Below are 12,518 nucleotides of genomic sequence, written 5' to 3' on the forward strand. Positions count from 1 at the left end.
ATTTCATCCAAATGGCATTTCCCCCACCCTGACTATTTTGGTCTCCAGGATTCAGGTTCAAGACTTTCCTCACACATCTGGGAATCTCTGGTGGCTGCTTAGATTCTAGGTGGAGACGAACATAGAACACATTCGGCGTAAGGGAGGAAAACTTGTGGGCTGTGAGCTTGCCTGAAGGATGATTTGGTCTGCCATTAACTGGGGCACTGCCTCCATCACTGTCCTGAAAGCTTCAGATCCTTCTTTTGGGGCTGCTCAGATTCCTAGAGAATGCCTCTCTAATTTCTTGCCTGGAGGATAAAGCCTGGGGCCTGGTAAGAGGGGAGTAAGCATGGAGGAGTCTCTCAGCATCTTTCGAGCAAGATCCAGTGATGTTTCCTTTCACTGCCAAGAAACAGTAAACCTGCAGATGTTACTGTCTGGGGGAAGAGATATTTCCAGGAGGTGTGCAGAGGGCAGGGTTTCAGTGATCACACGGCACTTAAAAAGCACCCCCCATGCATTCATTATCCTAACTCACCCACTCCACCCTCAAAGACCAAATGTCCCCAGTACCACCAATCCCTAAGCACCATCAGCATTTCCTGGTGTATATTATGTCAGATATCTTCATACTACTTTAGGCTTGGGGGTCAGTTTTCTGAACCAGACGTTCGTAGGAGTGAAAAGGGGGTGGTGACGGGGACCGAGCCCAAGACCTCCTGCAGGCCAGGCACCACTCTACAACTGAGCTACATCCCTAGCACTACCTCACTGTTCGTGATCTTCACAGCTCACAAAGTTACGTTGCTGATAAACTTTCTCTTGTTTTCCTTACCACTGTGGTTAGATCATTTGCATGTGCACTGTGTGTGAGGTACTAGTGATGAAACCCAGGAACACCCAACGACTGAGCCACATCCTCAATAAAAATAAAATCCTATAAAATGAAATAAAAATAAATCCTTTTTCTTTTTTATTTAGAGACAGGGCCTTGCTAAATGGCTGAGGCTGGCTTTGAACTCGCAATCCTCCTGCCACAACCTCACAAGCTGCTGGGATTACAGGCGTGCGTCACCATGCTTGGTCTGTGGCTAGGGGGCTTTTGCATGTGTGTTCTATGCGTGATATTGCATGCAGATTGAACCCAGGGTGCTCTACCACTGAGCCACATCCCGGGCCCCTTTTATTTTTTTATTTTGAGACAGGGTCTTGCTAAGTTGCCCAGGCTGGTCTTAAACTTGCAATCCTCCTGCCTCCATCGTCCAAGTAGCTTGGATTACAGATGTGAGGCACTGCACCCAGTAGTTTTATATCTTTTAAGGAAAAAAAATATACAACTCTTTATTATAGTTTATTGGAAGGAAATAACATCGGATGTGTGTTCAGTCGCTGATCTTTACTTCCAACCTTGTTCCATCATTGTGTCCTCGAAAAGCCTCTTGGGAACATCACGTAATAGGATTTCATGTTTATTTTGTGTCTATCCGTGATGACTACAGCATGCACAACGCAACTACTATCACCGTTATTCTCTGTTTTTTATGTATCGTGCTTTCCTTCACTTACTTACTTCTCTTTTAATTCCTCTAATAGTTTTTGTTGTGGGTTTTCTTTTTCCTCCAATTTATATCCTTTTTCATCTTTCTACTAGTTTGGAAGCTATACATTCTACTCTTCTTTTTGTCTTTTCTTTTTTAAAATATTTTTTAGTTGTCGATGGACCTTTATTTTTTATTTATTTATATGTGGCGCTGAGGATCAAACCCAGGGCCTCACACGTGCTGGGCAAGTGCTCTGCCACGGAGCCACAATCCCAGGCTCATGTCTTCTTTTAAACAACGTAAGATCTGGTAATACAGACTCCCCCTCTGATGAGTTTCAAGTTATTATTATCTAGTACTTTAGTCTTACTTTGCTTATCATCTACCCCCCTGAATTAATCACCTTAACATTCCTGGGTTTTGATTCAATGCTTATTTTCTTTATATTAAAGGCAACAGAGTAAGCCACCCCCACCCCCCACCCAAGTACACCTCTTTGGCATAAGATTATTTTGAGCTGAATGCAACTGAAAAGCAGCATTTTTTTTTTAAAAAGAGCTTTCTGCCTCCCTCTATTTGCCTAAAGTGGAACAGAAACATACAAAAGCGTGCTTGTCCCCTTCCTTATTATTACGGTTTGAGTCTTAAATGGCCCTCAAAGGTCCACGTGTTAAAGGTTTGGTCACCACCCTGTGGCACTATTGGAAGGTGGTAGAAACTAAGAGGTGGAACCTAATCAGAAGCAGTCAGGTCCCTGGGAGCAAGCTTTTTTTTTTTGGGGGGGGGTGCCAGAAATTGAACCTGGGTCCGGGGTGCTTAACCACAGAGCCACATCCTAACACTTGTTTCCTTTTTCTTTCTTTCTATCTTTTTTTTGGACACGGGGTCTTTCTAAGTTGCTTAGGGCCTTACTAAATTCCTGAGGCTAGCTTTGACATGTCATCCTCCTGCCTCAGCCTCCAGAGCTTCTGGGATTACAGGAATGTGTGCCACCACATCCAGGCATGCTCTTGAAGGGAATGTTGAGATCCCAGTCTCTTCTCTCTCTTCCTGGCCATCCTGAGGTAAGTAGCTTTGCTCAGCCATGTTCTCCCCCACCATGATGTTCTGTCTCATCACAGGCCCAAAAGCAATGGAGCCAGCTAACCATGTACAGAAACATCTAAAACCATAAACCAAAATAATTCTGTCATCCTCTTAAATGGATTGTCTCAGGTATTTTGTCACAGTGACAGAAAACTGACAAACCTATCTCTCTACCAGAAACAACAGAAGTTAATCACAACTTTAGGCCCTAATTAGCCCCAAGATGGAGCCGGAGAAAACCACAAGGCATCACCAATTAACTAGTCCTTATACTCCATTAGTTCCCCATAGATTTATCTTCCTACAGGTCTTTCATCCAGGAAACTCCTTTTCCTTTGTCTTGTCATCTCTCCAAAAATGACTGTTCTTCTGTGAAGATGCTGTGTGAGCCCACGTTCCAATCACTCCTCTGTTACTCATCACTGCGTTCTCCCATGTGTATGTGCTACACATATCACCACAGGGACTTAGAAAAGATGCCTTGGCTAAAAGTACTGACTCCTAGGCACACAGATGCCCTACGAGTGATCAAAGCAGGGCAAAGCTGGGCATCTCTGCCTTGATTTTGTATGTGTCTCTTTTCTTACTTTATCTTTGGGTCATGACCCTCCCCAGCTCTGCATGTAATCTACATGTTCATCACGTAAGAAGTGCTCATCTAAAAAAGTAGCACTACAAGGTTTATTAGCCCTAAGTTTACCTAATCTGTCTCATTCCCCTTGAAGACTGAGACAAGATTTGCAGCACGCTTCTAGGCACCCTGAACTGATGCCTAAAAGTCCCCAGTCATCGCCCCCATCCCGATCACAGGTCTGATAAACCAGCATCCTGAGCCCGTGAAAACTGCCCCCTCAAGGGAAAAGAACTCAAAGCTCCTGTCGACTACCCAAAGACAGCAAGGACAGCACTGAGACGCTGGATCTCACGTTGCCTTCCCAACAGGGCCATATTGGTTAGTTTCCGTTCCTACTTTCACCATGACCTTTTCCCCTTCGTTTTCTAGGAGGAATGGCTAGACCCACTTAGTTGGGACCCCTGGACCTAGGATGCCTGTAACAATATTGATGAAAGGTATATGCTCTTCTGTCATGGATCTGTCTTTGGACAACCCAATTTGCAGAACCTCAGCCAAAGAAACTCAAATAGTTGGAGGGAAAAAGAAATTGTCCCCTTTCCTAGTTTTAAATTATACTTTGTTATTTGCACTCCCAACTTTCCTCTGTACATAATCTATTTGATAAAGCCTTAACTTACACCATGAAAATACACAAGTAGTAAAGTGATTGAACTATGCAAGTCGTAAATCCTTGACTGAAAATATCTTTACTTTTCCCTTGTTTTTTAAAAGCATTTTGTATAACAATGAGGGTCTCCTTCCATTTCCAAAGGGTCTCTCTCCCTTTCCCTCCCACCTCTCATCCCTGTTTAATGTTAATCTTCTTCTCATGCTCTTTGTCCCTACTCTGTTCTTAGTTACTCTCCTTATATCAAAGAAGACATTTGGCATTTGTTTTTTAGGGATTGGCTAGCTTCACTTAGCATAATCTGCTCTAATGCCATCCATTTCCCTGCAAATGCCATGATTTTGTCATTTTTTAGTGAAGAGTAATACTCCATTGTGTATAAATGCCACATTTTTTTAATCCATTCATCTATTGAAGGGCATCTAGGTTGGTTCCACATTCTAGCTATTGTGAATTGTGCTGCTATGAACATCGATGTAGCAGTATCCCTATAGTATGCTCTTTTAAGGTCTTCAGGGAATAGTCCGAGAAGGGGAATAGCTGGGTCAAATGGTGGTTCCATTCCCAGCTTTCCCAGAAATCTCCATACTGCTTTCCAAATTGGCCCACCCACTTGCAGTCCCACCAGCAATGTACAAGTGTACCCTTTTCCCCACATCCTCGCCAGCACTTGTTGTTGTTTGACTTCCTAATGGCTGCCAATCTTACTGGAGTGAGATGGTATCTTAGGGTGGTTTTGATTTGCATTTCTCTGACTGCTAGAGATGGTGAGCATTTTTTCATGTACTATATAAGAGGGAGTGAGGGGAAAAGGAAAAAAAAACAAGGGAGAGAAACGAATTACAGTAGATGGGGTAGAGAGAGAAGATGGGAGGGGAGGGGAGGGGAGGGGGGATAGTAGAGGATAGGAAAGGCAGCAGAATACAACAGACACGAGTAGGGCAGTATGTAAAAACGTGGATATGTAACCTATGTGATTCTGCAATCTGTATACGGGGTAAAAATGGGAGTTTATAACCCACTTGAATCAAATGTATGAAATATGATATGTCAAGAGCTTTGTAATGTTTTGAACAACTAATAATAAAAATTAAAAAATAAAAGCATTTTGTTATTAAGTTTTGATTGGTGCATTGTAATTATATAGACTAGGGGGGTTCATCACGCCGTATTTGCACACGCATGTAACGTCATTTTCTCAGTCTCATTCCCTAGTGCCTTGAATAACGATATCGCAAAATTCTAGGTTTCTTGTATTTTTCCTCACTACTGGAGATATTCCTCCATTAGCTCTTGGCATTAATTTTGGCTGAGGAATAGTTTGTTATCAGTTTATCTGCTCTTTTACGTGTCACGATCTTCTTTCTCTGACTGATTTGTAAATTTCTCTGTTTTGTTTATAACCTGGAGTTTTACTACCCTATGCCCAGGGGTGAATTTCTTTTTAGTGATCTCAACTGGGACTTTTTGGTGCTCTTTAAATCCTGTGTTTTCCTTTTGATCTAGAAAAGAAAAAAATCAACTGCAAACTTCCTCCTCCTCCACACTTGTTCTCCAGGAACTCCTTACACACCCAGTGCCCTGCTGGTGCATTCCCCTCCCCCACGCTTCTCCGTCTAATTATGCCTGTTCTCTACCTCCTGTCCTTCACTGTGCCCCTGCTCGCTGTCAGCTTCAGATCTGTCTCCAAGCTCAACCAGTTTGTGACACCTCCCGTTAATTTCAACCAAGTTTTAAGAATATCAGCATAAATAACTTTGATTTTAAGACATCCATTCCTTGGTTTTTATTCAATTCCACCCATTCTTTTTTTTTTTTTTTTCTTCCCTTCTAGTATTTGACTCTTTCATCAAGGATCTTCCTTGCCTTTCGCTGATGTGGAATTTCACGTTAAGTCATTATTTTACACTTTATTCCATACTGTCATGTTACCTTAGGTCCTTAGGGTACTGACGGTGCTGACTGTAGGAGAATCTGTGGTGCTCTCTGGGGAGACTATTTTTAGTGTGCTTTACCATGAGCTCACCACCAGCAAGGCTTCTTCTCCTGGGGGATGCGCTAAGTTCTGACATCAGACACTGAGAGGTGGCTGCTTGCTTGGATTGAAGGCCTGGGGGTTTTAACTGTGCTTCACCTGTGTTATATTAATTTCTCAACCAAGACTTGCCTCACTGCACCAACACTATGACTCTCCAGGTGAGAGGATTTTGATTTCTCCATGGTAATACTTTCTCCTTTCCCATGCAAGTCCCTGGCTGGAGTTCAGGTGTGCTCCGTGGTTCCTGAGGATTTCTAGTCCCCTTTGTTACGATGGGGACTTACCCAGAATTGGCACAAACCCACACAGGGGTGGTACCTTACCCAAGAAGTGTGTCATCTCCCAGGATAGCTGACCCTTCCATCAAACACTGAGCCAGTGTTGTCAAAGGCAACTTTTTCTGTAAAGGAAACAAAGAGCATCATGAGAATTATTTCTAGTGGTCACCCACTGGTACTCTACAATGGCAAGAAGTCAGGTACTTTATGTCAGACTTCATGTGAGCTAAGAAACAGACTGACTTTAAAATATGTTTACACCTAAAACAGAGCACATGATGATGGGATGCACTAAGAGGTCTCAAAATTCAGAAAACTAAAACTGAATCAAAGGTATCACTTTGGAAAATAAGCCTAAGGTTTAGACACTACATTGTAGAATGAAATACAATAGCAAGCAGGAAAAAAGGAGAGCATCTCAAAGTTAACCAAGACTTGAGCAAGGCATTACTTTCCAACACTCAAATTCTTTCTCAGTCTATCAGCCCCACTTCACAAACAAAGCAGATTTCAATGAAGAGAGAAAACTGTTCACATACAATTACAATGTAAAGAAAGTCAAAATAAAGGTACTCTCCACAGACAATATGCAAGTGGCCAGCTAGCACAGAAAAAGCAGCTTAACCTCATCAGCCACTAGGGAAGTACAACTGAGGTCACCATGAGATACCATGGATGTAACAATATTAATGTATTTTAAAAACAGACAATAAGCATTGGTGAACATATGCAGAAACGTGTGGCTCGTGGAAATATAAAATGGTACGGCACTGTGGAAAAACTTAGTAGTATCTCGATAAGCTGGACCACATTGCCCTGTGGCCTAGCAGTTCCACTCCTGGATACACTCCCCAAATACATGAAAACAGACATACAAACAAAATATGTGAACAGCAGCATTTTTTATAACAGACAAAAAGTGGAAACAATGCAAACATCTACAGATGGAGGAATGAATAACAAAATGTGGTCTATTCAAACCGTGGAATATTCTTCAGCTATAAAAGGAACAAAGTCCTGACACATGCTACAATATAGATGGCCCTGAAGAAAAATCTCATGCTAAGTGATATATGCCAGACACAAGACACATTGTATGATCCCATTTATATGAAATATCCATGGTAAGTCTATTAATATAGACAAAAAGTAGATTCATGGTTACCAAGGGCTGGAAGGGAAGGGTACAGGGTTTCCTTTTGGAGTGATGAGAATGATCTGCAACTAGGGTGTGTGTATACAATTGTTAAGATCACTGAACACTTTACAATGCTGTTGTTGTTATTATTATTTGGTTATTATTATCATTTGAGTATTATTATTATTATTTGGTGGTTGTTGTTGTTGTTATTATTATTATTATTAGGTATTGGGGATAAACTCAAGGGATTTACCACTGGGCCATATCCCCAGCCCGTTTTGAAATATTTTATCTAGAGACAAGGTCTCACTGAGTTGCTGAGGCTGGCTTTGAAGCTACAATCCTTCTGCCTCAGCCTCCCAAGCTACCAGGATTACAGGCCTGTACCACCACACCTAGCTACAAGGGTAAATTTTATGTTATGGGAAGGGAAAGGCACACTACTAAAAAACTGTGTCATGGCCCACCCCTTTCTAAATGTCAAAAGCCCTCTCTTGATGGGCATGGTAGCTCACACCTGCAATCCCAAAGGCTCAGGAAACTGAGGCAGGAGGATCACAAGTTCAAGGCCAGCCTTGGCAACTTAGTGAGGACCTAAGCAACTCAGCCAGGAGACCCTGTCTTTAAATAAAAAATAAAAAGGGCTGGGGATGTGGCTCAGTAGTTAAGCACCCGCTGGGTTTGAAAAACCCTCCTTCAAAAAAAAAAAAGCCCTCTCCTTACGGAGCCAAGACCAACCAGCACAAAAGTACATGCAGGTAGACAGCACAAGAAAATCAACAAGGTCGGGACTGTTGGCATATCCTTGCACCTTGCATTTTCCACTCTTTGGGGCCATATGGACCATCCTTCAAATGGAAAGTGCCACACAATGTCCAGCCCAGACCTTCCTGGTGTCATTCCTAGGGAGCTGCTATATGGAAGGTAGGCACACACCACACCAGCAGTGAGCCAAGCTAGACACTGCTCTCGTGGAAGCTTCCTAGTGGGGAAGACAGGGAATAAACATCTGCATCTCTTCATCTGGCTGCTCACCTGTTCCCTTCATGATACCATTTATAATAAGCTGACTGATACAAGTCCTGTGAGCCATTCCAGCATGCGATACAAACCGAGGAGGGGTCACGGAAACCTCAACTTATGAAGGGTCGATCACCAATGCCAGAGGCCAGGGTTCACACCTGGCATCTAAGGTGAGGGGGAGGAAGCCGTTTTGTGGGACTGAGCCCTGCACTTGTGGGATGTGACAGATACTCCAGGTGAGTGTGTCCGAATTGAACTGAATTGTAGGACAACCAGCTAGGGTTCACATCCAGCTAGGATTCAGAGTAGAAGAATTACGTGGCATGGGAAAACCCTCCCAATATTTCTGGTCACAAAAGTATGGTATAAAAGTGTAGATAAATAAAATGTGTTTTTAACAAAAGCAGGCTTAATATTCCAATAAGGGGTCATGGAGAGGGCACAGATTAAAGTATGATTCTCAACCCGGGTGATCTGGTCCTAGGGACGTCCATCTTTTACCTGCATCTCTATGGGCCTCCTTCCCTGTCAGTCATCACTCCTCAACTGTGCCGACGTGTTACTGAACATGCTGAGCTTTGTTCTTGCTCTACTTTCTGTATCTGGAGACATGGTTAGTTGTCACAATGTGAGAGATGCTATTGGCATCAGGTGGGTAGAGACCATCCCACGATGCACAGCAAAGAATTACTAGGCTCAGAGTTTCAAGAGTGCCAAGGCTGAGAAACCTGGTGTAATTTGCAAGTTCCTCAAATATCCCAAAAATCAATGAAGATGCTCCACCAGAATGTCAGTATGTATATTCAGGACATCGGTCAGTCACATAAAGGCCATTTTGATTTGAGATGAATGTTCACAGCCCCATGACCTGCCTTCAAGGTAAGACTTCTGGTTTCCAGAATGTCTTCAAATTCTGACAAAGAAGTAAGGAGGACTGTGGCTATCACGGAGTAAGAGGACTTCAGATAGCCTAGGACAGACGTCCTTCGGAGAAATACCCCAGGAGGTGAGTAGGGCTTTTTCAAATATGGAAAAAGACTAGTCTAATTGGTCCAGTCTGAGCTAAGCAGAAAACTGTGCCTGTGACAGGTGACTAAAGTGTGAAGGTCAATATCAACAGAACAAGAACAGCCCCAGAAGGACCCTAAAGTGGATCATGAAGGACCCTAAAGTGGATCAGAGCCCTGGAGGGTCAACAACAAGAGAACAAACAGGTGAAGTGTCAATCATACAAAATTCAGACCAAAAACGTTTGAAAGTGACCTTACTTCTAGTCACTCAACACTCACACTGACGTTTGATGCTCTTATGTGACAAAGAGGAGAGCATTAAGTGACAAAGTACTACGAAATTCTTTCTATTCCAACCGCTTTTAATTCTCAAGATTTTAACAAACAAAGAGAATAACATTTCTCTTTCTCTATCTTATCTACTTATCTATCCATACCAAATAAATGAATTTCCGAGTAGGAAACAGATGCGTATGTATTATGGTTTGCATATGAGATATCCTCCAAAGGTTCCTGGGTTCCTGCAGGAAGTGAAGTGAATTGATTATGAGAGCTGAAATCTAAATGCACTCAATGGGTGGTAACCGCAGGCAGGTGGGTGCCGCTAGAAGAGGTGGGTCACTGGGGGTGCGCCCTAGAGGGGTTCATCCTCCCTGAAGCCCCTTCTCTTCCCTCTCTCTCTCTCTGCTACCTGGTTTGAACTGAGCAGCTTTACTCCATCATCCCCTTTGCTCTAACTCCTCTCAGGTCCAGAGCACTGGATTTGGCCAACCATGGTCTGAACCTCTGAAACCATGAGCCAAAACACTTTCCCTCCTCTGAGTTGTTCTTATCAGATAATCCACCTTCACCAGATAGCATGACAGGGACCAGACTTTTATGTATCCTTCCACCAATATTCTAAGAAGATCCAATTGTGTGTGTGTGTGTGTGTGTGTGTGTGTTTGTATATCCATTTTTATTGGGTATTTTCCCCCACAAAGGTTAGCCTAACTAGGTATACCCCTCTGTGCCCGGGCTCCCTTTTCACACAAAGGTATCTTCATATCATTCCTATTGTCACATATAGAGCTGTCTCGCTCTTTTGTTTATGTGCTTTAATGGCTACACAGATCACTGAATGAAGATGACAACGTATTTACTCCTCTACCAATGGTGTAACTGCCTCTAGGAGAGATGTGTGAGGTAAATTTAGAGGGTGTGAAGTCCATTCCCAGGGTGGGAGAAGCAGGGTCAAGTGGGTAAAACTCAGCAGAAATCACATAGAGTTTTTATTAGTATACATGTTTTAATAATAGGAGATTGGAAAGGCACCACCAAATGACCAAAGAAAGAAACAGATGATGATGTATCTTTATGACAAGGGAGAGGGCCATCCATAATCAGAGGCAGGAGATAAGATGTTAATGGACTATAAACCCCGATAAAGTACGAATGATTTCTGTTTCTGAAAGTCCACAAGAGTCAATAGAGGGCTCAGGAGAAGCCAGACAAAGCAGCATTCCTATGTAACCCACTGACTGCCCAGCTCTGAGGTATTATTTCTCTCTCTTCTTCCTTTGTTCCCACACCCCACTTCATGAAAGAAGGACATCCAGTCTTCAAAGGGTGAAAAACTACCCCAATATCTACAAGAGCTGCTGGAATCTGTCTACCCCTGCTGCCAAGGGTCCACCCTGAAATAGCTGCTGCCAATCCTCGGTGAATATTACTGAACATCTTAGCAAACTTCATGCTGGCCAGTGATTTTTCAGGATCAAAGAGAAGGTACTAAAAATAGCTTTTCCCCTGCCTCTAGAGTTCGAATAGAACTTTAAAAATAAGAGAAGGAAAGACAGACTGTCTCAAGTTTGAATGTATTAGTCTGACAAGTCTGAGATGACTATTCTCTTGAACATTACCTTGGGCATAAGCAATGCTTTGAAGGATGATGTAAGCAAAACGTGTCATTCTGGTATCTGCTCGGTTCCCCACACACCCTCTCTCAAACTTTATCTCCAAAAACTACTTTCAATTGTCCTCAAATTTTAAATCCAGGCAACAAGCACTTATGATTTAGCCCCCAAAAGACATAGCCCAGGACAGTTGCTCAAGGCTCAGTAGTTCTCCATGGCCATCTGAGCCTAACAGTGGGCAGTACCAACAGCAACCAGCACCTTGTATCTCTTTAATATCCACTTAAGCACTGTGCCAGGCAATTGTAGGCACTGCCTCCTGATCTGTCAAACAGCCCTACTGGGCAGGAAATCACCGTTGTTATTACCATTTTTGAAATGAAGAAACCAAAGCTTATGAAGTAATTAACTTGTTCAAGGTCAGGCAAAATTAGGAAGCAGTACAGAGCTGAGCTTCGCCCTTGGGTGGCCAGATCCAAAGTTCACCTCAGAGCTGTCCTGCTAAATGGTCTGTTACAGAATAGGAAGGGTTCAAATTGGTCAGGCAGCCTGTTAGGCAGGTTCTGTGTCTAAATGACTCATAGGTCATCCATTTATGGCACAGATATGTTTTTTATCACTGCCTACCAGTGGGTAGGCTCTGTTTTAGGCACTGAGGATACAGCTAATAGAGAGACATCCGGATCTCTGCTGCCATGGAGCTCACACATCAGTGACAGAAATTCCTGATCACAGCGATTTCAGATGCTAATTTGTGCTATGAAGAAAATAATCATGTTGGGTGGTGGGATGGAGGGAAGGGAAGGAGCCGGTGCATTAGATGGCTGGGAAAAGCATTGCTGAGAAGGTGACTGTTAGAGTGTGTAAACAAGTCAAAATAACACCTGGCATTTTGCCAGGGGAATGTTAAAGTTCGTAAACAAGTCTGGATGGTGCCTGGCAAAATGCCAGAGGGAGTGGTTTGAGAAGTAACAAAAGCGAGCCATTAAGTGTGGAGATTCCTTATTGGTTGACTGATGTATCTAGTTTATGCTAATTAGATAAGCTCTGTGGAATGTATACATACTGCTCCTGTCCTGCAATAAACGGCTCCCACTCCTGCTGTATCAATCTACACAAGTTCCTCGTCACCCCTCCCCCCCTCCCCCCCCCTTATTTTGCTGCAGCCGGACTGCGGCAGGTAACATTTGAGCAGAGAACTGAACAATACAAAGTTGCTTGCCTGAACTTGTGGGTCAGAGCATTCCATCAAGACTAGAGCAAGCACAAAGGCTCCAAGA

General features: G+C 43.1%; 1 protein-coding gene across 5 annotated transcripts in view; it reads right to left on the reverse strand.

The window, feature by feature from the left end:
• The window catches only part of Arhgap44 (Rho GTPase activating protein 44), a 211,469-nt gene that overhangs the window by 67,620 nt on the left and 131,331 nt on the right, over nt 1-12,518 (reverse strand). For all 5 annotated transcript variants that reach the window (XM_046420729.2, XM_058571591.1, XM_046420732.2 and 2 more), the window contains exon 4: nt 6,215-6,291. In XM_046420729.2, coding sequence (XP_046276685.1) covers nt 6,215-6,291 — 77 coding nt within the window. The remainder of the gene's footprint in view (nt 1-6,214; nt 6,292-12,518) is intronic.

The sequence above is a fragment of the Marmota monax genome, unplaced genomic scaffold (genome assembly GCF_021218885.2).
Source record: "Marmota monax isolate L192 unplaced genomic scaffold, Marmota_monax_Labrador192_F-V1.1 WCK01_AAM20220418_F8-fsc00274, whole genome shotgun sequence".
Taxonomy (NCBI): domain Eukaryota; kingdom Metazoa; phylum Chordata; class Mammalia; order Rodentia; family Sciuridae; genus Marmota; species Marmota monax.